Source organism: Anguilla anguilla, chromosome 14, assembly GCF_013347855.1.
Source record: "Anguilla anguilla isolate fAngAng1 chromosome 14, fAngAng1.pri, whole genome shotgun sequence".
Taxonomy (NCBI): domain Eukaryota; kingdom Metazoa; phylum Chordata; class Actinopteri; order Anguilliformes; family Anguillidae; genus Anguilla; species Anguilla anguilla.
In genome coordinates, this window is record NC_049214.1 from 971,951 (window position 1) to 999,357 (window position 27,407).

The 27,407-nt window shown below is 46.9% G+C and overlaps 2 protein-coding genes across 2 annotated transcripts; both read left to right on the forward strand.

Moving 5' to 3' along the window:
• The first annotated feature begins 486 nt into the window (after positions 1-486).
• On the forward strand, positions 487-11,509 carry LOC118212281 (polyadenylate-binding protein-interacting protein 1-like). The gene is made up of 11 exons (XM_035390001.1): positions 487-964; positions 2,837-2,988; positions 4,045-4,242; positions 4,589-4,701; positions 5,950-6,061; positions 6,280-6,405; positions 6,709-6,815; positions 7,825-7,942; positions 9,233-9,287; positions 9,401-9,476; positions 11,309-11,509. The coding sequence occupies exons 1-11, from the start codon at positions 757-759 to the stop codon at positions 11,394-11,396; spliced, it is 1,353 nt and encodes a 450-aa protein (XP_035245892.1). The 5' UTR covers positions 487-756; the 3' UTR covers positions 11,397-11,509.
• An 8,202-nt stretch (positions 11,510-19,711) lies between these two features.
• On the forward strand, positions 19,712-26,966 carry ccdc80l2 (coiled-coil domain containing 80 like 2). Its single transcript, XM_035390137.1, has 7 exons — positions 19,712-21,199; positions 21,768-21,924; positions 23,611-23,744; positions 25,013-25,164; positions 25,475-25,578; positions 26,062-26,142; positions 26,350-26,966. The coding sequence occupies exons 1-7, from the start codon at positions 19,868-19,870 to the stop codon at positions 26,661-26,663; spliced, it is 2,274 nt and encodes a 757-aa protein (XP_035246028.1). The 5' UTR covers positions 19,712-19,867; the 3' UTR covers positions 26,664-26,966.
• Positions 26,967-27,407: the final 441 nt, after the last annotated feature.

Consider the following 27,407-nt stretch of genomic DNA (forward strand, 5'->3'; position numbering starts at 1 on the left):
GTGTGTTTTTCTGCACCTTGAACTGATGCACTTGTTGTACGTCGCTCTGGATAAGAGCGTCTGCTAAATGCTTGTAATGTAATGTAATGCATGTCAGCATGCCTGTAGGCTACGTATTACACTCAGGAGGTTAAACGATTCGAAACTGTGACATATCATTTCAACTGCACGATTTATTACCCCAAAAGCTAAATGAATTGGTATCTTGCAGTATTAATAAATGATTGTAGTCGATTAAGATTAAATCAAACGTGAGTAGTCCTATTGCTGAGCTGAGGGACAAAATAGAAAAGCCTTTACACACTTTTATGTGTAAGGTTCTGATAGCTAGATCGTATAACAAGGTTACATATTATTCTAAAAGCAGTTTACGGTTACTATTAGTATTGTTATTATTAGACTTGTTATCACCATCACTGGGAGAACAAATCGGAAATAAGGCCAACGCCAACTGCTCACACACTCCGACCCACTAGTAGTCGCCAGGACATTCCCACCACTGAATCCGGCCAAGCGGTTGCTCAACACCGAAATTGTTGGCCAAGAGAAGCGTTGTTGTTGCAGGATATCGCGCGGTCAAGTGTTTCCGATACAGTAAAGATTTGTAAATAAAGCGAATGAGACAAGCCAAATCTATGTGGAAAGACGTTCCAGGCTAGAAACGGTGTGCGGTTAAAATAGTTCTTTCCCCAGCATAACTACTGTGGTGATTCGAATGGTACCGGCCTGGTAAATAAGCCCTGTTCGCGCGCTGATATGACAGACAATTTTGATCGGGCGCCCGGGGCGGGTCGGAACCGGTTGAAGGCTAACAGTCCCGGCCTCGGAGAGCAGGACGGCGGGCGGCTGCCAGAACCAGGCGACGGAGACGCCAAAGTAACGTTCTTCAATCATCGTGAACCGCTAAGACAGCCGCGGACGTCACCGCCTCTGGCGGACAGCAACAGTTCAACCGGAGCTGGAGGTGTGACAGAAAAAAGCGATTGAAATGCTCACATGCTTGCTGTGTCTGGTCTAGCTGACTAGACAGGCGGATATTAGCCTAATAGATGGCTTGCTAACGAGCTGTGGTCGAACGCTGTGTGATTTTATGTTGATCGATTTGTTCATTCCCATTGGGAATGGCGGTGCTTGACTGCGAACCACTAGGCTAATGCTCACTACTTCGCTACTCTGTGTTGATATTTAAGAGCATGATGAGCATGATGAGTCTGTTTGCTTGCTACAAACAAATCTGACAAAAGAAATAGTCCTAACGTTCCGTCGCTGAAAGTGCTTGTACAGTCAGGTTTGTTAGCACAGGTAGGAGAGGAGAGAGCTGGAGCGCTAACTAGCCAATTGCAATAGCGGATTGCTTGCTTGGCAGGTCAGACGCTGGAAAAACGTTATTTGAATTTAGCTTAAATGCAATGGTTAACCCGCTTAGCTGCCAAAGGTATTTTGCTAGTCATGTAAGTTACAGGTGAAGCTATATGGGCTTGTACGCTAAAATTAATTGATGTCTGAGAAGAACGTATGTGCACGTTTACCTAGTGCTCCTGGTGAAATCGCACCAGTGTGCATTGCAGCGCGTTGTCTTGTGAACCATCTTTAATATGCTGCCACAACACCTTTCTGCAACTGTGCCTTCAATGCCGCTGCTTAAAAAGTTAATTGTGAAGTTTATTAGCCAAGTATTGCATGGAAATACGTGCGTCATTTTCAGCTGTGTTGCTGCTCGCTGTATTTATAACTTGCTGGCGTAGGTCCAGGTAAAGCGATCGCAGCTGTCAGGCAGAGTGACACCGGCTGGAAGAGCATGACAGGAGCACGTTTCGCCTTGTCAACGGGCCCGGCCTTAGCTTTAGCGATGATGTAATGTCACTGCGCTGGGACACCGCGCTCAAGGTTCAGTTCCCATGCCACATCCAGCAAGATAGCGCTCGCGCCGCTCATAGTGGAGTGAAAACGTCATCAGTGTGTCAAGAATGGACCCTGGTCCTTTGCGTTGGTTGTCTGGTTTGGAGAATCGTTTTCATTTCATTTTATGTATTATACAGGAAAAAGGCATGTATACGCTAACAAATAATTATTTTAAAAAAACGTGAGTCCTACTACATTTTCTGGTTTGTTGTGGGTTCCTGTCCTGCCGTGATTAAGGAAGGGAGAACGAAGGATAAAGGAAGGAGAAAAGTGTAGAGAATAAATGATAGAATAAGTAAGAATAGAAGAGAATAAATTAATAACGCTACACTCAGAAATAGATAAAGGAAAACTGGGGGGAAAAAAAGAGATGATTACCTAAAGGTAGAAAATGTAGGCTAGAGAAGAAACGTATAAATGAAAAAATAAGGCAGCAGAATTGTTATAAGTGTATCATCTTAATGCTCACAGAGCTGTCTTTCTATCAGATATTTTTTTGTAAAATTTTCTTGAATGAAATAGGAGACATACTATTTCTGATATGTAATGAAATTTCATTCCAAATGAAAGTTTGACAGTACCTGTGAGGAGCAGATGTTTTGAGGGTCAGATGGAACGTTACCTGTGCGGAGCAGATGTTTTGAGGGTCAGATGGAACGTTACCTGTGCGGAGCAGATGTTTTGAGGGTCAGATGGAACGTTACCTGCGAGGAGCAGATGTTTTGAGGGTCAGACGGAACGTTACCTGTGAGGAGCAGATGTTTTGAGGGTCAGACGGAACGTTACCTGTGAGGAGCAGATGTTTTGAGGGTCAGATGGAACGTTACCTGTGAGGAGCAGATGTTTTGAGGGCCAGAGGGAACGTTACCTGTGAGGAGCGGAACGCTGGCATTGAGACGCATGTCCTGCTCCTGTCCTGTCGCACGTGTTGCAGGTGACAGACGAATAACCAAAGCTTCACACTCGTCGCAGAGCTCCCGCAGCCCTGCAGCCCAGAAAGCGCAGGCCGGCAACTCCCTCGCAGTCAACTCCAGCCTCTCCGTCAACGCCCCGGAGTTCTACCCAAAGAATTACACCCCTTACCAGGTGAGGCAGGCGCGCTCCTCGTACTGAGTTAGACGTCCGAGATGGAGTCTTTACACACACCTTGTACTGAGTTAGACATCTGAGATGGAGCAGACTGTAGGGCGGAAGAGTGGTTTGTATGGAGAAATAAGTTCCCAGCCCTCTTCCTGGAGAGATACGGAGTCAAATTCAAATTCAAATTCAAATGCTTTATTGGCATGACATATTTAAAAATATATATTGCCAAAGCGTAGTGATAACAGTAATTAACTACAGTAAGAATATATAATTAAGAAGAAAAAAGAAAACAAGCAGCAACAACAATAACAGCATAAATGATAGGAGTCTTTACACGCACCTTGTACTGAGTTTGGTGGTGGAGCAGACTGTAGGGCAGAAGACAAACCCTGTTCCAGTAGAGCTACAGGGTCTTTATGGGTTTTGTTTTCAATTTTCAGCCAGTTCAGACCCAGTAAACCAGGTGAGGTGAGGTGAGTTAACCGTGTCATCACCTGTGTTCATTGGTCGATTAAGTGCAGCGTACCAGCGAATAGCAGAAAAGCGTGCCACTCTCCAGGCCCAGGGTCGAGGACCGTGTGGTGTGGGATGAATGGTCTGTGTGCTTTTTCTGATCCCAGCCTCAAGTCAGGTCAAACAAACTGCTGCAAACTGCGGAGAGAAAGTGTCCATAGCCATTACTGTAGCTTTCTGTGACTAATGCTTTTCCTAAATGCAGCCCAGTCCAAGCCTGTTTGGGAATGCAGATTGTAAATGTGGCTGTTGCTGTATTAACTGTAGGCATAAGTCTATTCCCAGTCTGTCTACAGGCCTTAAGACACTGTGAAATGCGACCCCTTTGCATTTTTTGGCCATGTTTAGCCAAAATAACTTATGTGGGGTCATATAAGTCTGCTAATGGCTCTGGTTGAGTTGCCATAATTTGGCCCACATATACATTGCTGAATGGATTAACCCGTGTGTGCGTTACTTTATAAACCCCCTTTGTATGAGTAGCTATGAGAAGCAGCATTCGCTAATGCTCTCTCCTTTTCCTGTTCTTGTCTGTTGGTTGTGAAGGATTTGCCGTACGATGATGGCTCGGACGGTTATTACCCAGAAGCCACCCTGGCAGAGCTGGTGCAAGAGTATCTCAATCACCTGAACACCTCGCCCGCGTCTTTTGAGCTGGAGATCGAGGCCATTACCGCCAACCTTAACGCCTGGGTGATCGCGGAGGAGACGCTGCGCGAGCTGGTGGAGCTCATCTACAAGCAGGTACGAGCGCACCTGAGCAGGTACGAGCTCATCTACACACATGTAGCGTACCTGAGCAGGTATGAGCTCATCTACACACAGGTACGAGCTCATCTACATGCAGGTATAAGCGCACCTGGTGGAGCTCATCTACACGCAGGTGTGAGCGCTTCCTTTGCTTAAAAACTCAGGTCCGAATGCAGCCGTGCAGGCTTCGGTATTGAGTGTGTTGTGGAGAACATGTCAGCTCTAGAGCTACCTTAAATATGGGCGGTGCCAGGAGGGTGTGGAAGTGTGTCACTGTGTAGGAAGTGTTTTTGGAGTATTTCCTGTCCCCACGTTGACCCCATGCTTTTGTCTCTTCTAGTCAACGTCTGTCCCAAACTTCGCCTACACGGGGGCACGACTTTGCAACTACCTGTCGCATCACCTGACTGTCAGCCCACCCTGCGGAAATTTCCGGAAGGTACTTCTCGAAAGGTCTGTTCCTGTTTGACAGTGTCAGCCCTGTTACTCTGTTACTCAGCCCTGTTACTCTGATACTCAGCCCTGTTACTCTGTTACTCAGCCCTGTCACTCTGATACTCTGCCCTGTTACTCTGTTACTCAGCCCTGTTACTCTGTTACTCAGCCCTGTTACTCTGTTACTCAGCCCTGTTACTCTGTTACTCTGCCCTGTTACTCTCATACTCTGCCCTGTTACTCTGTTACTCAGCCCTGTTATTCTGTTACTCGGCCCTGTTACTCTGATACTCAGCCCTGTTACTCTGTTACTCAGCCCTGTTACTCTGTTACTCAGCCCTGTTACTCTGTTAATCAGCCCTGTTACTCTGTTACTCGGCCCTGTTACTCTGTTACTCAGCCCTGTTACTCTGATACTCAGCCTGTTACTCTGTTACTCTGTTACTCTGCCACTCTGCCACTCTGTTATTCTGTTACTCTGATACTCAGCCCTGTTATTCTGTTACTCCGCCCTGTTACTCTGCCCTGTTACTCTGATACTCAGCCTTGTTACTCTGATACTCTGCCCTGTTACTCTGTTACTCAGCCCTGTTACTCTGTTACTCTGCCCTGTTACTCTGTTACTCTACTACTCTGCCCTGTTACTCTGATACTCAGCCCTGTTACTCTGATACTCTGCCCTGTTACTCTGATACTCAGCCCTGTTAATCTGTTACTCAGCCCTGTTAGCCCTGTTACTCTGTTACTCAGCCTTGTTACTCTGATAATTAGCCCTGTTACTCTGTTACTCCGCCCTGTTACTCTGATACTCAGCCCTGTTACTCTGTTACTCAGCCCTGTTGGCCCTGTTACTCTGTTTCTCAGCCCTGTTAGCCCTGTTACTCTGATACTCAGCCCTGTTACTCTGTTACTGTGCCCTGTTGCTGAGCCCTGTTACTCTGATACTCTGCCCTGTTACTCTGTTACTCAGCCCTGTTACTCTGTTTCTCAGCCCTGTTACTCTGCCCTGTTACTCTGTTACTCAGCCCTGTTACTCTGTTACTCAGCCCTGTTACTCTGTTTCTCAGCCCTGTTACTCTGCCCTGTTACTCTGTTACTCAGCCCTTTTGGCCCTGTTACTCTGCCCTGTTAGCCCTGTTACTCTGATGAGGTGAGAACAGGAATGAAGCAGAATCTGTGGGGTATGGGGTAGTGCTCGCTGGTCTGAGCGTGCTCGCTGGTTTGAACCCCCCCCCCCCCCCTCTTCGGCCTCTCTCTTTGTGGCAGGTGCCAGACTGAGTATGAGCAGCGGGCCCACGCGGTGCAGGCTGATGACCTCACACAGAAACGCTTCCATTCCTACGTGCTCTTCCTGGGAGAGCTTTACCTCAACCTGGAGGTGAGCTCCCATCTGCTGGCCCGTTGCATGCATTACAGGCAGGCAGCACATCGCATCGCATCGCATCGCATCACATCACATCACATCACAGGCTTCTGTCACAGCGCTGGATGCGTGTGAGCTGCATGCTGGCGCGTGTTTCTGAGTGAAGCGCGGTCGTTTCTGCGCGCGTTGGCGCAGCCTGCAGTCTGAGCGCTGGCCCGTGTCCCGTCTCTCAGGTTAAGAGCCGAAAGGGCCCGCCGTCCCGCGCGGAGATCCTGCTCAGCGCGCTGAAGGACCTGGCGGACGCGCTCCTCTCCAACCCGGTGGACGGGAACCTCATCTGCGCCGTGAAGCTGCTCAAGGTCAGTGCCCAGAGGAGCAGCCTCAGATACAGGCGGAGCAGCCTCAGATACAGGCCGAGCAGCCGAACAGACATGATGTTAGACCAGACGTGGAGTACTCAGTTACATTTCATCGTGTTTTAGCTTGACTCCTCTTTGACACTCATGCATTAAAGTGAAATGAGTCACGTTTTCCATGAATACAAGTTTTCCATGAATACCATGAAGTAACTCAGAATTAGAGAAAAGGGTTTTTTTGCCGCTGTTGCTAAATAGCAGCAGCGCTGCTTCAGCATGTCTCAGGGCTCTTCTTCGCCTCCACAGCTGACCGGCTCCATTCTGGAAGACGCCTGGAAGGAGAGCGGGAAGTCGCACATGGACCAGCTGATCCAGCGGATCGAGAACATCGTCCTGGATGCGTCCTGCAGCAGGTAGGGGGCGCTGTAACTGCCACCTGGGTGCAGTGCTGTGTACAGCAGGTAGGGAGAGCTGTAACTGCCACCTGGGTGCAGTGCTCTGTACAGCAGGTAGGGGGAGCTGTAACTGCCACCTGGGTGCAGTGCTCTGTACAGCAGGTAGGGAGAGCTGTAACTGCCACCTGGGTGCAGTGCTGTGTACAGCAGGTAGGGGGAGCTGTAACTGCCACCTTGGTACAGTGCTCTGTACAGCAGGTAGGGGGAGCTGTAACTGCCACCTGGGTGCAGTGCTCTGTACAGCAGGTAGGGAGATAAGCTGAGCTTGTGTTTGTGGCTGAGGCCACTTATATGTATCATGTAATGTGTCACTTTTGCATGATAAATCCTCAAATTATTCACTGTCGGTTTAAGTGGGTCAACCCTAGGGGTTTGTTTGTGAGCAGAATTGTTGACAGAACTGTTCTCTGCTAGTTACTGGCATTAGCCTGGGGAATGTGATCTTATGTTTGTGCAGCTGAAGGTTGTCACAGGTGATGACCTCTCCATTGTTCTAAAAACCAGTGTTTCCTGGTTGAAAGAAGCAGGGGAAATCTGTCAAGTGAGCTCTGTGTGACCTGATGGTCGCCGGGGGCGGGACCTGATTAGGTTCACAGGCCCCATGATGACCGTTTCCTGCCTGACGGCCTGTGTGACAGGAAGTGGCTGGTGCCTGGCGATTTGCATGTGCTCTTAAGCGCGGCACAGATCAGATCAGAAACCGCAGGCGAGACGAGAACAGCCGGTTCTTCATTAAAGGCACAAATGTGAGGAGTTCACCGAGTACAGTCGCAGTAGTATAGCAGCGGATTTAACGGCTGCCTCCGTAGCGGGTTTGTGGGCGGGTGGAGCGGGACTCTGTAACGCAGGAGGTGGTAAATGTCCGCCGGTGTGTTTAAGGCTCGGTGCGTCAGAGTGGGCGGAGCTCAGAGCTCATCAGAGCGCCCGTGTGATCTGACGCGCCCTTTGGCTCCGCCCCCTCCTGCAGGGACGTGAAGCACATGCTGCTCAGGCTGGTGGAGCTGCGCTCCAGCGACTGGGGCCGGGTCCGAGCCTCCGCCTCCTCCAGCGAAGCCACGCCCGACAACGACCCCAACTACTTTATGGTGAGAGAGTGCTGCCGGAACATTCCACACGCCGCCGGCGCGCACCGCGGCATCCTGCTGATCTGGGCGTGTGTGCGCGTTTCATGCACAGTTTCTAAGCAACCATTTTCTCTCTGCAGACACTGGTTCATTCACATTTTCATTCACTCCACACACATTTTTCCAGGATGAGAGCCTGATATCTAGAAGATTGTTATGTTAGAGTTGGCACATTTTTAACTATACCAACGTGGACAAATCAGTTTACCATTAAAACCTGATTTCAGGGTGAAGGGGTCAGTTTCAGGGTGGAGTATGAAGTGCTAGGTGCAAGTTTGGTATTTGGTGCTAGCTTGGTGTTTGGTGCTAGTTTGGTGTTTGGTGCTAGGTGCTAATTTGGTGTTTGGTGTTATTTTGGTGTTTGGTGCTAGGTGCTACTTTGGTGCTAGGTGTTAGTTTGGTGTTTGGTGCTACTTTGGTGCTAGGTGCTAGTTTGGTGCTAGGTGCTAGTTTGGTGTTTGGTGCTAGTTTGGTGTTTGGCGCTGGGTGCTAGTTGGGTGTTTGGTGCTAGGTGCTAGTTTGGTGTTTGGTGCTAGATGCCAGTTTGGTGTTTGGTGCTAGGTGCTAGTTTGGTGTTTTTGCTCTAGGTGCTAGTTTGGTGTCTGGTGCCAGGTTGGTGTTTGGTGCTAGGTGCTAGTTTGGTGTTTCGCGCTAGGTGTTAGTTTGGTGTTTGGTGCTAGTTTGGTGTTTGGTGCTAGATGCTAGTTTGGTGTTTGGTGCTAGATGCTAGTTTGTTGTTTGGTGCTAGATGCTAGTTTGGTGTTTGGTGCTAGATGCTAGTTTGTTGTTTGGTGCTAGATGCTAGTTTGGTGTTTGGTGCTAGATGCTAGTTTGTTGTTTGGTGCTAGTTTGGTGTTTGGTGCTAGATGCTAGTTTGGTGTTTGGTGCTAGTTTGGTGTTTGGTGCTAGATGCTAGTTTGGTGTTTGGTGCTAGTTTGGTGTTTGGTGCTAGATGCTAGTTTGGTGTTTGGTGCTAGATGCTAGTTTGTTGTTTGGTGCTAGATGCTAGTTTGTTGTTTGGTGCTAGTTTGGTGTTTGGTGCTAGATGCTAGTTTGGTGTTTGGTGCTAGTTTGGTGTTTGGTGCTAGATGCTAGTTTGGTGTTTGGTGCTAGTTTGGTGTTTGGTGCTAGATGCTAGTTAGTTGTTTGGTGTTTGGTGCTAGTTTGTTGTTTGGTGCTAGGCATGCAGAGTTTTGTTTGCGCAGTACTGGCGTCGCCCCTCATGCCCGTTTCTCCCCCCTTTGCCCTCAGAACGAGCCGACCTTCTACACCGCGGACGGCACACCCTTCACCGCCGCAGATCCAGGTGAGCGCTCGCCCGCCTGCCCAAACCAGGGGCTTCTGGGATACGCTGCATCTTCTTCCTGGAGTTTTTACCTCACTGTTTCCAACCGACTTCTGCCATCTTCTGTCTCCTAGAATACTCTGAAAAGTACCAGGAGATCCTGGATCGGGAAAACTATTTCCCCGACTTTGAGGAAAATGGGAATGAGGAGTAAGTACCCCCGAGACAGGAGATCTATTCTATTCTAATCATGTGAATCTCTGAGTGCACACAAGCACAAACACACACGCACACTTACGCATGCGCGCACGCACACACACATGCATGCATGCACACACGCACACGCACATATACCCTCACACGCACACACGCACACACTCAGGAAATACACACACACACAGGCAAGGCTGTTCAAATGTATTTTTTCACTAGGTTTTCCATAGCAAATGGCCAGGATACTTGTGAAATTATCTAACCTCTTAATCTACAAAGGCATTAAAGTTTTTACCAGCGAATGTAATTTTAGAAAGTTTTAGCATGCTGGACTAGCTAGATGGTTACCTGCTTGATAACAAATTTGGTATAATTGGGCACATTGCTTAAAATGTGATGTAGACAAGGCTAACAAATATGTCAGCTTGGCAAGATATAGTATATGCATGTTTTTTTTAAATAAGAGACAAATGCTTTATAGCTATAGCCATTCTTAAGATATTTCGACCTCCACTTTTAATGCCTAACTTTTCAATATGCTGCATATAATAGAAGGGTGTTCCTTTGTCTCTGTGGAAAAGAAGGTACAGGATATGCCCATATAAAGAATTCATATACGCACAGTCAGAGAGGCAACCCGTCCAATCCATTCATTTTCATCTTGTAGGATTCTATGAGAACAGCACTAGAATGCAAATGACCCGTTTCATTGGAATGAGACGCCTACACAGAAGATCTGTAACGTTTTGGCCCATTCAAAGCTAGCGTGCTGGGTGTGGCCGCGCTGTTCGAGCGTTGAATCATCGCTGTCTTGCCATGTTGCATGCAAATCGGATAAAGGTGAACTACACTGTACTCGGCTAACCTGCTAGCCTGCGCGTCCACAGTGAGCCAGAGGTTATGTAGAAGCTACAGTCAGGTGCACAAGTGTAGGGATGAAAATGTGGCACAGGGTTTATTTCAGTTGAAGCGTCTTCTTGCTGGACAATGCTGATGACGTCAGTGATCCATTTACACGCCCTGTAATCCAAACCGCCCTGACTGGCTCCACACATTGCCAGACGGTGAACCAGCACCCTTAGCGTCTGTGGCTTTGAATATGAGGCGTGCTGCGACTCGTTCGAACCTGGAAGCCAAGCCTGGGGAAGGTTTCGGCCGTGGCTAGGAAGCAGACTGACTCGCTGGGTCAGGCGCATGCTGGCTTTCAGGCGCTGGGCCTAGTGGTTGGGGGGGGACAGGTGGAGAGGGGGGTACCCAGGGCCGCTCGCCCTAATACTTCAGAGCACAGCTCCATGCCCCTGATTGTGATTGGTCATCAAACCGACAGGAAGGGGCTCATATGGGCTTTGCTCCCTCGCTCGCCCTTTTGCACCCCATGAGTGAGCGAGCCTCTGACTGAACCTCCGCTCACTCCTTCATTCGCGAAACACTCACTACTGGAGAATTTGTCTGCAACTAAAACAGTCTAATTTGTTAAACAATTTTAAGTTTGGTTTTGGGTTTGGCCTGCTGTGTACTGCGTATGGTTGTTCTGTTCGTCAGCTTTAAAATATTTACATTTTGTTTCCTGCTTTAAAATGTTTCCAGTGTGAGTATGATGAAAACTCTTGGACTCCTTAAGTTTAATTGTTCCATGTATCCAGGAGGGGGAGCCACCGCCTATGTTTTTATCCTTTGTTTAAAGAGGAAGTGTACCTGAGATAAAAAAAATTAAAAAATCTCCTATCCAAAAGATCTGGCCAAGATGCTCAAGTGTTGTCACATATGTATCAGTACTGGATTTATTTTATTTATTTTTTTTAAGTAACATTAAGATTTTTTTTTCTTAGATATTCTGACGTGGATGATGAAATGGACCCGGAGATTGAAGAAGCGTTCGAAAAGTTTTGTTTGGAATCAGAAAAAAGACGGAAATGAAGCCAAGAGGAGGAAATCTGAAGAGTAGACTAGCACAGATAACTTTTTACGTTCAATCTGCTGGAATGTTCGCTGCTGTTTTCAAAAAAAAAAGAAAAAAGGAAGAAAAAAAAGAAAAGCAAAAAAGAAAATATTACGAGGTTCAGTGACATGTTTTATGTTGCAAGCTTCAGACATTAAACACCTGTGTGCTTAAAGTCAGCCCTTCCAGGACCTTTCCTTTGCTTTTGACCAGAATGACAAAATGGTGGACGGACCTATTCCGAGGTCTGGAGCCCTGGCCTTCTGTATAAGAGACTGCAGGCTATGGCCTTAGCCTTACCCTGTAGTTCTGTATGGGACTGGGGGCTATGTGGTGTTAATTAGCCTGCCCTGCAGTTTTGTATGAGGCTGAGGGCTATGGCCTTAGCCTACCCTGCAGTTCTGTATTAGAGACTCAAGGCTATGGCCTTAGCCTACCCTGCAGTTCTGTATTAGAGACTCAAGGCTATGGCCTTAGCCTACCCTGCAGTTCTGTATAAGAGGCTGGAGGCTCCAGGTTATGGCCTTAGCCTACCCTGCAGTTCTGTATAAGAGACTCAAGGCTATGGCCTTAAACTACCCTGCAGTTCTGTATAAGAGACTCAAGGCTATGGCCTTAGCCTACCCTGCAGTTCTGTATAAGAGGCTGGAGGCTCCAGGTTATGGCCTTAGCCTACCCTGCAGTTCTGTATTAGAGACTCAAGGCTATGGCCTTAGCCTACCCTGCAGTTCTGTATAAGAGGCTGGAGGCTATGACACTAGCCTACCCTGCAGTTCTGTGTAAGAGGCTGGAGGCTCCAGGTTATGGCCTTAGCCTACCCTGCAGTTCTGTATTAGAGACTCAAGGCTATGGCCTTAGCCTACCCTGCAGTTCTGTATTAGAGACTCCAGGCTATGGCCTTAGCCTACCCTGCAGTTCTGTGTTAGAGACTCAAGGCTATGACACTAGCCTACCCTGCAGTTCTGTATAAGAGGCTGGAGGCTCCAGGCTATGGCCTTAGCCTACCCTGCAGTTCTGTATAAGAGACTCAAGGCTATGGCCTTAGCCTACCCTGCAGTTCTGTATTAGAGACTCAAGGCTATGGCCTTAGCCTACCCTGCAGTTCTGTATAAGAGGCTGAGGGCTATGGCCTTAGCCTACCCTGCAGTTCTGTGTTAGAGACTCAAGGCTATGGCCTTAGCCTACCCTGCAGTTCTGTATAAGAGGCTGGAGGCTATGACACTAGCCTACCCTGCAGTTCTGTATAAGAGGCTGGAGGCTCCAGGTTATGGCCTTAGCCTACCCTGCAGTTCTGTATTAGAGACTCAAGGCTATGGCCTTAGCCTACCCTGCAGTTCTGTATGAGGCTGAGGGCTATGTGGTGTTAGCCTGCCCTGCAGTTCTGTATGGGGCTGAGGGCTATGGCCTTAGCCTACCCTGCAGTTCTGTATGAGGCTGAGGGCTATGTGGTGTTAGCCTGCCCTGCAGTTCTGTATGGGGCTGAGGGCTATGGCCTTAGCCTACCCTGCAGTTCTGTATTAGAGACTCAAGGCTATGGCCTTAGCCTACCCTGCAGTTCTGTATGAGGCTGAGGGCTATGTGGTGTTAGCCTCAGGAGATCTTCTCTCCGATCCACATCTGGAAAAGGTGCTTTAGCGGAAAACCGTAGGATTCAGAGGCGAAGGTGTCGTACAGAGACCCCAGCCTGGAACACAGGCCCATCCAGTGTGTAAGCCTGGGCCTTTCTCCGCTTCCAAATCACGATTCCATTATTCTGCGCATTTACAAAGGTGCGTCAGAAACGAACAAGGAGCTTCAGTGATTCAACAAGGAACCGTAATAACACGAATCTGTTTTTACCGTAGTGTTTATCTTTTTCTCTGGAGGGGATACATTCGGCTGAACCAATGGGAAATGTCAGTTCCTGTGCGAGTACATATTTATTGTCGGCCACAAGGGGGCACAGTGGTGCCCTTTTTAGAAAGGAAGACTCAAACCCGGTTTGAAGAGTGAAAGAGTTCTCAAATCCAACCTTGTGCCTGCCAATGCTTATGGGACTTAAGTACAGGTTTAGCCGTGGGCAAAATGTAGTAAGACAGAAAGCAGAAGGCAGAAAAGTCCCTGTGGCCAGGGGTCAACTAAATACATCTCTGTATAACTTATAACTTTTGCAATAAATGTATCCCATGCAAAGGAATACATTTTGTTCCTCCAGTTTATTTAAATGTGATTTACATTATTGTTTGGCTGCAATAAATTCTTTATAACAAGAAAACTGATTTGAACTAATTTTTTATTGTATTTCTGTATGTGGATTATGAGGTAACTGCACATGACATATCATTTAGTTCATATCCTTCTTCTAGTTGGTTATTATGTGTTTTTTTATTAATGGCATGGCACATGGCACATAAACAATGCTTTTATTCTACGATCCACCACCCGTATTTGATGTGTTTCATTTTGTAAAATAATATTTGGTCATATTACATTCACTGTTCAGAATATTTTTCAGGATGGTAATGCAATAGATTCTCAACACATTTTGCACCGGTATTTTAGAACCTAAAGAACACAGTCATATTGTAATCCGCTCTGGTCTGGAATTCTGCTGGGAAATGGGACCGTTTCGTATTGGCGGGAAGGAGGCCGTTTCCGTGCCAATGGAATTCCCTTCATGTGACAGAGAAAGGGGAGCTCTGGGGTGTGCGGATCGGCAGTGCAAGCCTTACTGCGTCTGAGGTCATTTGGCAGGAGGATGACCTCACTGTTTCATCAGATCCTTCATAGGCTTAATCCCCTTTGAGGTTCATGACACACTCTGTGCATTCATCACAATTAGCATGAATTTGACTTTCCAACAATTTCTTAAAAATCAGGTTTTATTATATTCCTAAAATCATGACAGTCAATGCTGTCTTAATACAGGCCCCTGGCCATATTTTTCTCTGGAAGTGAAAAGTAATGACAAGTGTCCGGCAACTGTGCTGTCGTTTGATCTTTTATCAGAAAAGTGCTCTGAAATAGTTATCAGGGAGCAGATTTTACAGACCAGACCTTCACAAGAGGCCGATGGTGAGAGCTTTCTGGGAGCACGTGCTCTTTCAGATGGTTTCTGGGATGCATTTTTATTCTAAATAAAACCAGATTCCCTAAGTAGGTCATCCTTAAGCAGTGTGGCTCGACGAGTTATTTCAAACAGGACCTGGCTGTAAAAAAAAAAAAAAAAATTAGAAAGAAAAACTAGGCCACCATTATATCACTTATGATAAGCGTGTAAGATTCATTTCTCTCTGGTTCTTAAATTTAGCTGAGTTGCTTTTTAAGTTCCCACAGAAATGGTACCCTTTTGGTTTTCATTAAAGATGTGAATTTGGTGTGATATGCCCTTGTAAAAATTGTAAAAATGTATCTGTGATGTGTGGTGATCTTAATGCTGTATGTTTTGGGTTGTGTTTGAGGTGATCTTAATGCTCTGTGTTTTGGGTTGTGTGTGAGGTGAGCTTAGTGCTCTGTGTTTTGGGTTGTGTTTGAGGTGATCTTAGTGCTCTGTGTTTTGGGTTGTGTTTGAGGTGAGCTTAGTGCTCTGTGTTTTGGTTTGTGTTTGAGGTGAGCTTAGTGCTCTGTGTTTTGGGTTGTGTTTGAGGTGATCTTAAGCAGTATGTTTTGGGTTGTGTGTGAGGTGAGCTTAGTGCTCTGTGTTTTGGGTTGTGTTTGAGGTGAGCTTAGTGCTCTGTGTTTTGGGTTGTGTTTGAGGTGAGGTGAGATTAGTGCTCTGTGTTTTGGGTTGTGTTTGAGGTGAGCACTGTTCCCTATCAAGCATGACTGTTTGTGAGTGTAGTGTCTATAACGCGACCTATGAGGTGGAGTTTCAGGTGGTCCACTGAAGCATATTACATTCAATAGCAGAAGGTTCACTGGAGGTCCATCCATCCATTTTCTAAACCGCTTACTCCAGATCAGGGTCACAGGTGGGCTGGAGCCTATCCCAGCATGCATTGGGCGACAGACAGGAATACACCCTGGACAGGCCACCAGTCCATCACACAGCCCACACACCATTCACTCACTCACTCACTCAAACACATATTCACACACACACACACACACGCACACACTCACTCACTCACTCACACCATTCACTCACTCACTCAAACACATATTCACACACACGCACACACACACGCACACACTCACTCACTCACTCACTCACACACACCATTCACACACACACACACACACACACACACACACACACTCTCACTCACTCACTCACTCACTCACACACACCATTCACTCACACACTCACACCCCATGGATAATTTCGACTCGCCCATTAGCCTAACATGTCTTTGTATGATGGTTGGGAAGCAGAGGACCTGGAGGAAGCCCACACATGCACAGAGAGAACATGCAAACCCCACACAGAAAGGGCCTTGAAGGTCCATGACAATTTGACAGTCATGGCTCATTATTTTGGAGATGGCACCTGGGGGGCGAGGGGGGGGGGGTGCAGCCTGATGGACCCCCAGAACACGCCTCTGCAATAGCGACAGTTACATTTGGTTTTAAATAGACACTGGACATGCTTCTGCATACAGGGCCGTGTGCTGAATGTGTGGTCGGCACAGCTGCAGCAGCACTGTCCTGTTTCTAATTATCTGGGTTCTTCTCTCTTTCATTTTTATCATTCCGGGTAAAGGATCAAAAATAAAGTTCAGATTTCTCACTGAAAACTGCCGGAAGGGAAAAAACCCTGCCAACAAACAATGTAATAAAAGCTGCATGTGGCTTAAATTTCTTGTCCTGCACATGTATTTTCTTTAAAGGAAGATCTCCCTCTTTGTTTGCTGTGAAATTGCACTTGTTTTTGACTGTGTGAATTTATAGAAATGAAACTGTTGGTCGTCGAGTTTAGAGTAAATCTTCTGACCGTGGTGCTTAGTTTGAGAACTCCTGAAATAACACACGCGATACGCTGCGAGCTCCTTATAGCGCCTTCCGCTTTCGTGCGGTGCGTCCTCTGCTGCAGCTCTTTCCTTGGTGGTTTTGGTCTCGGGGTTCTGCTGATCATCAGGCTATCCTGAGAGGGAGGGGAAGTGCTGCTGCCATGTGGCAGTGGGGGGGGGGGGGGGGGAGGGGAGCGGGGGCCGGGGCGCGGGGGGGGGTGGTGTTGGAACAACATGGTGGGATTGTGCAGGATCTGTGTGCAGAGACTTCAAAGGCATTCTCCACACGTGTGTTTGTGTGTGTGTGTGTGTGTGTGTGTGTGTGTGTGTGTGTGAGTGTGTGTGCATGTGAGTGCGTGTGTGTGTTTGTGTGTGTGTGTGTGTGTGTGTGTGTGTGAGTGTGTGTGCATGTGAGTGCGTGTGTGTTTGTGTGTGTGTGTGTGTGTGTGTGTGTGTGTATGTGTGTGTGTGTGTGTGAGTGTGTGTGTGTTTGTGTGTGCGTGCGAGTGTGTGCTGTGTGCGTGTGTGTGTGTGTGTGTGCGTGTATGTGTTTGTGTGTGCGTGCGAGTGTGTGCTGTGGGCGTGTGTGTGTGTACGCGCGTGTGTGTGTGCGTGTGCGTGTGCGCATGCGCGTGTGTGCGTGCTTTCACCCCTACCCTTGGTTCACAGACGACTTGGACACAGATCTCACAAGAGTGCCTTTCAAGCATTCTACTGGTGAGATAAATTATTAAGACGTTTATAAATGTGCAGCTACTGGCCATTCTATCCTAATTCACTATCAACCAATTCCAAGTTTGGCCTGCATTGCCCTTGGAGGCCAGTTGTTGGCAAAATATCTGACTTTTACAGGGGGAGAGAATATATCTCCTCAAGTTGACACTGTTATAACAAGCATACAAACTATAAATTTAATGTTCTGTTATAACAAGTGTACAGCTTACATAATTGAATTTGACAATGCAACATGTATTTTAACATGTATACAAACTATGAAATTATAGTTTACAGTTATAATAAGTGTACAAACTATGTAATCCATGTCAATACTTATAACAAGTGTACGGACTATTGAATTGAAGTTGACTGTGTCTTAAGTGTACAAACTATCAAATTAAAGTTGACACTGTTATAAGAAGTGTGCAAACTATAAGTTGACATGTGACAAGTGTACAAACTATATGATTAAAGTTGTCATAACATTGTCGTAACAGTACTATGAGCCTGACCAGGTTAACCTTACAGTACTATGAACCTGACCAGGTTAACCTTACAGTACTATGAGCCTGACCAGGTTAACCTTACAGTACTATGAACCTGACCAGGTTATCCTTACAGTACTATGAGTCTGACCAGGTTAACCTTACAATACTATGAGCCTGACCAGCTGACCAGGTTAACCTTACAGTACTATGAACCTGACCAGGTTAACCTTACAGTACTATGAGTCTGACCAGGTTAACCTTACAGTACTGTGAGCCTTGCAGGCCTATAGAATGCAGTTAATAGAAAACAGTAAAGTACAGACCAGAGTAGTTTGAAGGCAGATGAAAGTATATTTGCATTGTAGCTTTACATTCCAGGCTCAGATTTCCCCAAGATGTGGGTGATTTTTAACAGCTTCCTGACTTTGGAGTGGCCAAAGATTTCTGAAATGGTCAAACAAAGCCTTTTGGAAACTTTATAGCTCCTGAAACTTTTGTAATGCCTTTATGAGCTAAAACAACCTTTCTAGCTCTGCTGTAATGTGGCCAGAATGCGCTTAACAAGTTTCCTCCATAATTATATACATATATATAATTTCCAGAAGACCTGGCTTCATTGTATTGGAGGAAACTTGTTAATAAATATAAATATATATATATATATATATATTTATTTTTTATTTTGTTTTTTGTGTTCTATACACCATTTAAAGGAATTTTCAGGTACGCAAAAAGATTTTTGTCCTGGTACGTGACACACTGTTGTTTTCTGGCTGACCACGCTGCTCATTAACCCACAAGAGGAAATCAGCGTAGTGAGGTGAACTCCACAGCCAGAGCCAAAGAATAACGAAAGGAGGAGGTTGTGCTGACATGTTCGTGGTACTCTCTTCCCCTGGCGTGTGCTGGCCTCAGGGGGCCCCTCGTGCCTGGGGTGGGGGGATAGGTTGGGCGGGGGGGGGGGGGGGGGGGGGGGGGGTTGGGGCTTACTCACAGATGAGCCGGCAGGCGTGGTAATCACCTCCATATGCGGCAGACATCAAAGCACACCGTGAAGAGCTCTCCCCTTCGTCTCCGACCCAAACGCCTCCAGGACAGCGCGCATGTTGTGTTGTCTGATTTGTTCCTGAGGTTCACTGTGTTGTCTGATTGGTTCCTGCGGTTCGCAGCACACATAAACAACACGATAAGGGAAAGGCATCACAACATGGACGCCAGCAAAGATGATGTACGTTTAAAAAACACGTCCTTGTGTTTAACATACTCAGTTTTGAGGAGTTCGAGTGTCTTGTTTCTTGTCACTCATATGACAACCTTACTCAAAGTTACCTTTCAATATTTTACACTTGTCTGTAAATGTTTTATTGTGAATAACTGTGCAATGCATTGCATAAATTGCATTGCATCTGTCAGATCCATCCTCTATATTTCATGTGACACATACCAAGGAAAGTTTACTTTCCCGAAGAGCTGATCATAGTAAGATGTAATGCTTTCTGCTTTAATGTAATTTCTGTTCTTAACAAGGCCAGAGTGAATATTTGTTTCACGGCTTATGGGCAAAACTGACTGCTTTGATTATATCTTCTTTTGCCAGCAACGCTACAGGTGGTTTCCTTACAATGTTAGATGCAAATTGTGTCACTTTAACTAAAAGCATTTGCCAAATGCCTAAACTGTAAATTTGTAATTGTAAACTGTCCTTGTATTGTACATTTAAAGCATATTTTCATGATCAACACTGGCAGAACCCAACACTCATTCTACTTGTGTTAGCACGGATTAGATCTGTTTATGACTATTAGAAATTAACAGAAATTGAATAACAACATTAAATTAAACCCATCTGATATTTACAAGTGATTCCTAGTTTTGTTGTTTCTTCCTTTGATACCATGGTATTAAACATGAAGTATTGTTTGTAAAGAAGGCTGTTTTCTTGTTTGTCAGCACTTCAACAAGACTGCTTTTAGAGATAAATGAAAATAAAACTTTCTGCTCTGGTATGTTGTGGGAGGTGCTTTTTTTTTTTTTACAATCTCTTCATGCTTTTGGGTGGTGGGTGAGGAAGGGGGAACGGGGTCAGGTTTCAGAACCCCCCCCCCCCCCCCTCCATGGCTGCAGTGTAAGTGTAAGTGAGCCTCAGACCGAGCAGAAGCAGAGTGCAGGAGAGCTGTGCGTGAGAGCTCGCTCTGAAGCTGAAGGGAACCCTGCAGCCAGGTCGCAGAGGAATGTGAAGCCGATCACAGCGTGCAGTGGCTGCGCTTCTCTTCTCTGGCCGCGAGGAAGAGTAGCGTGAGGAAGAGCAGCAAGAGGATGAGCGCCGTGGGGAAGAGTAGCGTGAGGAAGAGTGCCGTGAGGATGAGCACCGTGAGGAAGAGTAGCGTGAGGAAGAGCAGCAAGAGGATGAGCGCCATGAGGAAAAGTGGAGTGAGGAAGAGTAGCATGAGGAAGAGTGGAGTGAGGAAGAGCGGTGTGTGTTCGCGGGCAAGCGACCGCACCATGCGCCCATCTCTCTGTGCCACCCTGCTCCTGCTCGCCCTGTGCAGCTGCAGCCCGCTTCCGTCCGCGGCTCGGCCCGACCGCTCGGCGCCCCCCGGTGGCCCGGAGCCACAGCGCCGCGGCACCAGGGCCAAGGCCCCCGAGCCCAGCGTCCCGCCGGAGCTGGAGTTCCTGGCGGAGTTCGCGGGAAAACACCGGCTGTGGGTGATCGCGGCGCCGTCGCACACCGATAACTACCTGCGCATGATGGAGAAGCAGATCCAGGACATGGAGCCCGAGGGGCTGAGCTGCCGGCTGGCCGAGCGGGACACCCTCATCGTCACCATCGTCCAGAACGCCATGATGGAGGGCAAGATCCGGCGCCCGTCCTTCCAGGGGGAGCCCCGGGAGGACACCATCGACTCGGACATGGTGACCAAGCTCCTGCACTACCTGGACCTGGAGGAGCCGGTGTTCTCCATGCTCATCCTGAAGAAGAACCTGCTGGTGGGCGAGCGCTTCCCGTACCCCGTCCGCGTGGCGGCCATTTTGGAGGTGATCGACCAGCTGCCCGCGCGCAAGCTGGAGAAGCTGACCCGGAAGGGCTCCACGGGGCGCTGCAAGGTCGTCAAAAAGCGGGTGTTGCCGCGGAAACGGGGGCCGGCCAAGAGGGTGGCCTTCGGGTCGCAGAGGCGGGGCAACTTCACCACCGTCCCGAAGCCTCGCCCGACCCTGGACAAGAAGGCCGTCCTGAGGAGCCAGGTGCAGAACATTCTGAGCGGCCGCTCCAGGTTCGTCATCCGCAAGGACTCGGCAGGGGGCAGGAGAACCCAGACCTTCGCCCCCGAGGGCACGGACTCCCGCAGGAAGCAGGACGCCGGGGAGGAAGTCACGGGAGACGGGGGCTCTGCGAGCCAAGGGGGCGGGCCCGCCAAGGAGGACCGACCGGCCGAGGGGGAGGGAGGTCCGGACGGAGTCAACTCCAGCGGGGTCAAAGGTGACTCCGGAGGAGAAAAGGGCAAATCCAAGTCCAAAAAGAAAGGGAAAGGCAAAAAGAACGGGAGGAAGAAGGGAAAAGGAAAGAAGTCGCAGCGAGACGCGAACGACAGGGACAAAAAAGCGCTGAAGACCTTTCTGGAGAAACTGGAGGGGAAAAGGAGGCTTATGGTAAGTCCACGGCTGGTATGTTCACTGGAAAAAATGCCGGTGAATTTTACAGTGCAAGCCTGCAAAATAGGCCTAGTACTGTAAACAGCTGAAATTTAGATTAGATCAGTCTAGATTTAAACCCTGTAACACATTTAACATTTTGTATATATACAGCCTGCTATCATATGCCTACCATAGTGTTACCGTTATTTGTACAGTAAAGTTCTGGAAACCCATTTGCCGGTATATTGCTGGAAAATGTACAGTTTTTTTCCAGCATTAATTTGTACCGGTTTTTTCCACTCTGATTTCCCGTTTATGTTACCAGCGAGAGTGAAAGCATTTATAAGGAGAACTGATTGCAGATGGCAACAGCAGAGAAAAAAAAACGTTTAACTCGCCCCCCCCAGTCCCTCCTCCCCCCTCCCCACCGTCTGTATAAACAGAAATAAATGCTCTTTTATGGAAGCTTTGATCCTGCTCCAGCAGTCAGCCGATGGTATGTGTAGAGGGTTGAGTGATTAGTGCTGTAGAGACAGGCAGTCCTCCTGTTGCTCTCTCATGCTGTTGTGTGAAAAATGCGCAGGTGATCTCCGCGCCAGGTGAAAACAGCCCCGCGTACCTGCAGCAGAAGGCCGAAAACCAACAGAACCACTGCGACCTCGCCCTGAGGAAGGTCTCCATGGTAACCATCCTGGGCCCAGAAAACAACAGCACACTCCACCTGTTCCACTACCTGCTGGGTATGTCTGAGTTACCTGGTAATGGGTAACCTACACTGGGATCCTATGATCTTAAAAGGTCATATAAATTGTCACTTCCAGGCAGACATTTGGGATTGTTCTGCAATTCTGCGTTGTCATAGAGACACTAACTATAACCATTTCATTGAAACCACTCCAGCTCACAACACACCACAGGCAAATCTGGGCCTGCATGCTTGGGACTTCAGCCAAATTCATAGTGAAAATGGGAAACAGTAATCCATATGGGAGACATATTCTGCTGCTTTCTGTTTATTGAACAGAATCCCAGTGCCTGGAATTTCTCAAATATTTTTAATTTAGCACACCAGATTCTACTAATTAGCAGCTCAACAAGGTGGTTGAATAAAGTACACTTGGTCCGGGTTAGAATCAAAGCCTACAGGACAGTAGATCTGCAGGAACAGGGGTTGGCCAGCCCTGCTCTAGCTGTTGAATAAGGCGTGCTTTGTTAGGGTTGGAGTGAAAACCTACAGGATGGTAGATCTCCAGGAGCAGGGTTGGCCAGCCCTGCTCCAGCTGTTGAATAAGACATGCTTTGTTAGGGTTGGAGTGAAACCCTACAGAACGGTAGATCTCCAGGAGCAGGGTTGGCCAGCCCTGCTCCAGCTGTTGAATAAGGCTTGCTTTGTTAGGGTTGGGTTGAAAACCTACAGGAAGGTAGATCTCCATGAACAGGGTTGACCAGCCCTGCTCCAGCTGTTGAATAAGGCGTGCTTTGTTAGGGTTGGAGTGAAACCCTACAGGAACGTAGATCTCCAGGAGCAGGGTTGGGCAGCCCTGCTGTAAGCAGACACACAGACCTGCAGGTGCAGTGATGCTGAGAGCCCAGGAATGTGAGCACGTTCTGTGCGGAAGGTGAAGAGGAATTTATCGGATTTCAGCAGTGGGATCAAAGTGGCACAAGATAAGACCTTAAGATGAGCTTCAGATAAGACTTACTCAGATAAGCGCTTCAGTAAGTGAAGTGTTTAGGAACAGGAACAGTTTGAGCTGATGCCAGCTAGAATTGTGGCAAACAAGAGCATTGTTGAGGAAATGCTTTCATTTTCTCTAAAATGTGTTTTGAATGAAAAGATTTTATCAAAATGGGTTTTATACTGAATGTCCATTGATAAATGTTTTTGGGACACTACTGATTGTGATGGGGAAACACATTTGTTTTTTACCATGTGTTCATGACATTATGTTTCCTATTCATGTTCAGGTCTTATAATAAGGCATCAAAACATGGAAAATATTTTATATTAATCAGGTATATCCACATTAAGGCCATCAATCGGAACACCCTGTTTGTACACATTATAATCATGTTAGATGACTTAATATAAATATATAATTTGTCACATCATTCAATTCATAATTTGGCCAGAAAAGCTTGAAAATAGGATGTCTTAGTTTAGGAAATAATTTTATTACCCTCCATTCCAAACAAAGCGTGTTTTTTAGAGTGTTCTGGGGTTTTAACATGTTCTGTGCAGTTCAACATGTTATGTCTATTTCCTGCCCTATGGGTATAGTTCTTGGCCCTAACCCTAACCCTAACCATAAGCTTAGTGTCTTGAAGTGTTGCAGGAGAACCTGTGATAAATAGACTGATGTGTTCAAAAGTCTGACAGCATTCCCGAGAAAGTGTAGCTGTAGTTGTGATTGCGTTTGTTTCAGATGCAGAGCCTCCTTTCGATGCGGGTCCAGATAAACAGACCGACCCTGGCCTGATTGGCCAGATCCGGAAGGAATACGGGATTATTCCCAAGGACTTCTCCTTAGTGCTGACTGACTATGACCTGAGGTCAAAGGTGAGCCAGGCCTGCGGAATGCCAAACACCTGCTTTCATAAAAACAGCAGCTAACAGTAGGGACGGTATAATTACTTTATTTATTGCAGTTCTATGAGGCCGTATGTTGAAGAAACCTGTAGCTAATAGCACCAGCCCATAAATATAGATTTCTAACGTTTCTTCCTCAGTGAAACGTTCAGAGTGAAACTGTTGAATTATAGTGAGCGGTACTGAAAGTTTCTGTCATACCCACGATAAATAACAAAAATCCCAGTATCGGATTGAATTATTTCTTTAAAGGCATACCATCCAGGATTTTTTGCCTTGTTGTGGTCTTGTGTGCCGGTACTTCTCTCTAGGGGTTTCGTCATACTTGTTCCTGGTTATGGTTATACACTTTGTTGTACGTCGCTCTGGATAAGAACGTCTGCCAAATGCCTGTAATGTAATGAAATGTGTGCACAATTAAAGACGTCTTCAGTCCCCTTCAATTGGCCTGCCCACTAACAGACTGAATCTGCCCTGTAAGAGCAGGAAACTCAGTGAAAGGTTTAGTTTGATGCGGAATGGTTTCTGACAGGTATTAATCTGCCATGTGTTTAACACATGTAACTGAACACTTGTCATGGGTGTTCTTTCTTTCTGACATGCCTTTCATCTAAAAAAAGAAGTGGAATAAATTAGAAAATATAAGAATGCATATATTTCAGAGTAAAATATTTTTTAAAGATTGTACAGCAGTCCTAAAATTCTAACAGTTAATATATTGTGAAGTGTTGATAACATATCAATGTGATGTGTCTTCATGTTGATGTGCATCATTGTGATGTGTCTCCATGGTGATGTATCGCCATGGTAATGTGATTCCACGGTGATGTATCGCCATGGTGATGTGATTCCACGGTGATGTGCCTCCATGGTAATGACCCCGTGGTGATGTGTCCCCATGGTAATGAGCCCCATGGTGATGTGTCCCCATGGTAATGACCCCATGGTGATGTGTCCCGATGGTAATGACCCCATGGTAATGTGTCCCCATGGTAATGACCCCATGGTCATGTGTCCCCATGGTAATGAGCCCCATGGTGATGTGTCCCCATGGTAATGTGCCTTCATAGTGATGTACCTCCATGGTGATGCGACTCCACGGTGATGTGTCTCTTTGGTGATGTGCACCATGGTGATGTGTCTCCATGGTGATGTGCCTCCATGGTAATGAGCCCCATGGTGATGTATTTTCATGGTGATGTGCACCTGCATTGGTGTGCCCCATTTGTGGTCTACAGAAGCTTTTCCAGTCACCCGTCTCCACCCCTCTGCTGATGGACAACCTGGACTCCTTCCCGTCCAGAGAACCTGAGATGAAAAGAGAGAAGAGCAAGCCTGCAGCCTGCCCCACACCTGGAGCACCAGGCGAGCCGGAGAACTCTTTACTCAGGTAAGGGGGGAGGCTAGCTGGGGTTTACTGAGGTAAAGACGAGAGCTAAGTTAGCTGGGGTTCACTCAGGTACAGGCAAAAGCTAAGCTAACTGGGGTTTACTCAGGTAAGAGAGGCGGCTAACTGGAGTTCACTAAGGCTCAGGTAAGGTGGGAGGCTAGCTGGAGTTTACTCAGGCAAGGGAGGAGGTTAACAGGTTTACTCAGGTAAGAGAAAAAGCTAACTAGATGTAGCCTCAATTGTATATACAGTATTTTGCATGATTAATGTATTGATGTTTTATTAATATGTTATGATCTTTCTTCCTCAGATTCATGTCTAAAAGGAGGCTTCTAATCATTTCCACCCCATCTGAAGATGACTACTCCTTCCAGCAGCAGCTGCAGGCCCTGAATGGCCAATCCTGTCACTTGGGTCAGAATCAAGAGCACTGAACTCGACTCGGCTGCTGTACTGAAATATAACTGAAATCACATGCAGATATACAACTGAATACAGATACAATTACGTTGTGGAAATTTAGGAACTGTTCAAGAACAAAAACATTCAGAACCGGATTATCTCTTCAGATAATTTTCAAGATTTTTCATTCCTATTACTGTGCCTTATTTTCTGTAATCCTGATATAAAGAACCATTTGAAAATGCGGACATTCAGTAAACATTAAATATATTTCGACAAAAATGCCCAGTAAAGTATTATTTGGTTGTGTTTTAAAGTAGTTATACTAATTCATGACTTATTCAGGACTTGTGTTTTCCATGTTTTACCCTACATAAGGTGCTCTATGTAAGCTAATAAGCATGGATCATTGGAAATGAGCAAGTTTAATGATATCATCATTGCTGCAGCACTTACTCATTGTGGTAGTGTCATTTACTAATGTTATTTCTGCAGGAATACGCCATTTCGCCCTGCTGAAGCTGGTGGGCGCAGGGTCAATGGCTTCAGGCTCAGTGGAACTGCTTCCCCTGAATGGTGAGTACAGACAGGAACCTCAGCCCTCAGATATTTTTGGTTTCTTGCCGATATATTTAATGTGTGACCTGTTTTATTAATGTTAGTGATGTTAACACAAGTACAGTGAGCAATGGGAAACTTCTTCTTCTTCGTATTATTATTATTATTATTAGTATTATTATTATTATTATGATGATTTTTGTCGCTCTCTATCGCCCCCTGTAGGTAAGAGTCAGTCGGAGCTGGAGCCCCTCACCGGTGACATGGTGAACGGTTTGCGGGGACACCTGAAGATCACGCGGGAGTACTTCAGCATGCTGGTGGTGGGGAAGGACGGCGAGGTGAAGGCCTGGTTTCCCTCGCCCATGTGGTCCCTGGTCAACGTCTACGACCTGGTGGACTCCATGGAGCAGCGTCAGCAGGAGCAGCGCCTGCAAGGCACCCTGGGAATCCAGTGCCCCGAGGACAGCAACCGCAACGTCCACGGCTACGAGGACGAGGGCGAGGAGAGCTACCTGTACCGTAGGCCGGAGGACTGAGCGGGCAGCTGTGTGAACCCCACAGTGGGTGGAGCCAACGTGTGTCACTCACTGATTTCAACCAATCATGGCAGTTAGTAATGGACAGACCAATCTGGTGGTTCCTTTAAACGCTCGCAGGTAGTTTTGAGCTCTCAGAATTCATTCCAGGCACCTGCCGCCCTCCAAGAGTGTGATCCAATCAGCGCAAAACCCCGCCCGTGTTCAAACTATTCTAACCGCAGCGCTGTGAAGCCTTGTCACTAGCCTTCCCTGCTTGGAGGTACGCAGCCAAACTTAACCTCTCTTAGCTTAAGTAAATTTGCAAAGTTTCTTTTTTTGATGTTTAGCATAATAAATATGAGCCATGTGGGCGGGGTTTGCAGTGATTGGATCACACTCTTGGAGGGCGGGACATGCCTTACAGACAGCAGCTGCCTGTCAGTCAATGCTGAGAGCTCAAATACATCCAGCACTGGCTTTAAACCAGGCGGCCACATCTCACTTCCCGGAGGGCTGGTGTGTATGTTCCAACCTTTACATAACAGGCATTCAGCAGACACTCTTATCCAGAGCCATTTACACAGGTTTTTATTTTATTTTTATCATTTATAGACCTGGATATTTACTGAAGCAATTTAGGTCATGTTCCTTGGTCAAGGTTACAATGACAGTGTCCTACCTGGGAATCAAACTTGCAACGTTTAGGCTACAAGGTCAGTGCATTATAATATACTACACTGCCGCCTTACCCAAATTATACTG

Coding starts and splice junctions, on each gene's coding strand:
- LOC118212281 (XM_035390001.1), top strand. CDS start 757: ATGACAGACAATTTTGATCGGGCGCCCGGGGCGGGTCGGAACCGGTTG. Junction 4,243..4,588: donor TGGAGCTCATCTACAAGCAG/GTACGAGCGCAC, acceptor TGTCTCTTCTAG/TCAACGTCTGTCCCAAACTT. Junction 4,702..5,949: donor CGGAAGGTACTTCTCGAAAG/GTCTGTTCCTGT, acceptor TCTTTGTGGCAG/GTGCCAGACTGAGTATGAGC.
- ccdc80l2 (XM_035390137.1), top strand. CDS start 19,868: ATGAGCGCCGTGGGGAAGAGTAGCGTGAGGAAGAGTGCCGTGAGGATG. Junction 23,745..25,012: donor ACTATGACCTGAGGTCAAAG/GTGAGCCAGGCC, acceptor TGTGGTCTACAG/AAGCTTTTCCAGTCACCCGT. Junction 26,143..26,349: donor GGAACTGCTTCCCCTGAATG/GTGAGTACAGAC, acceptor CGCCCCCTGTAG/GTAAGAGTCAGTCGGAGCTG.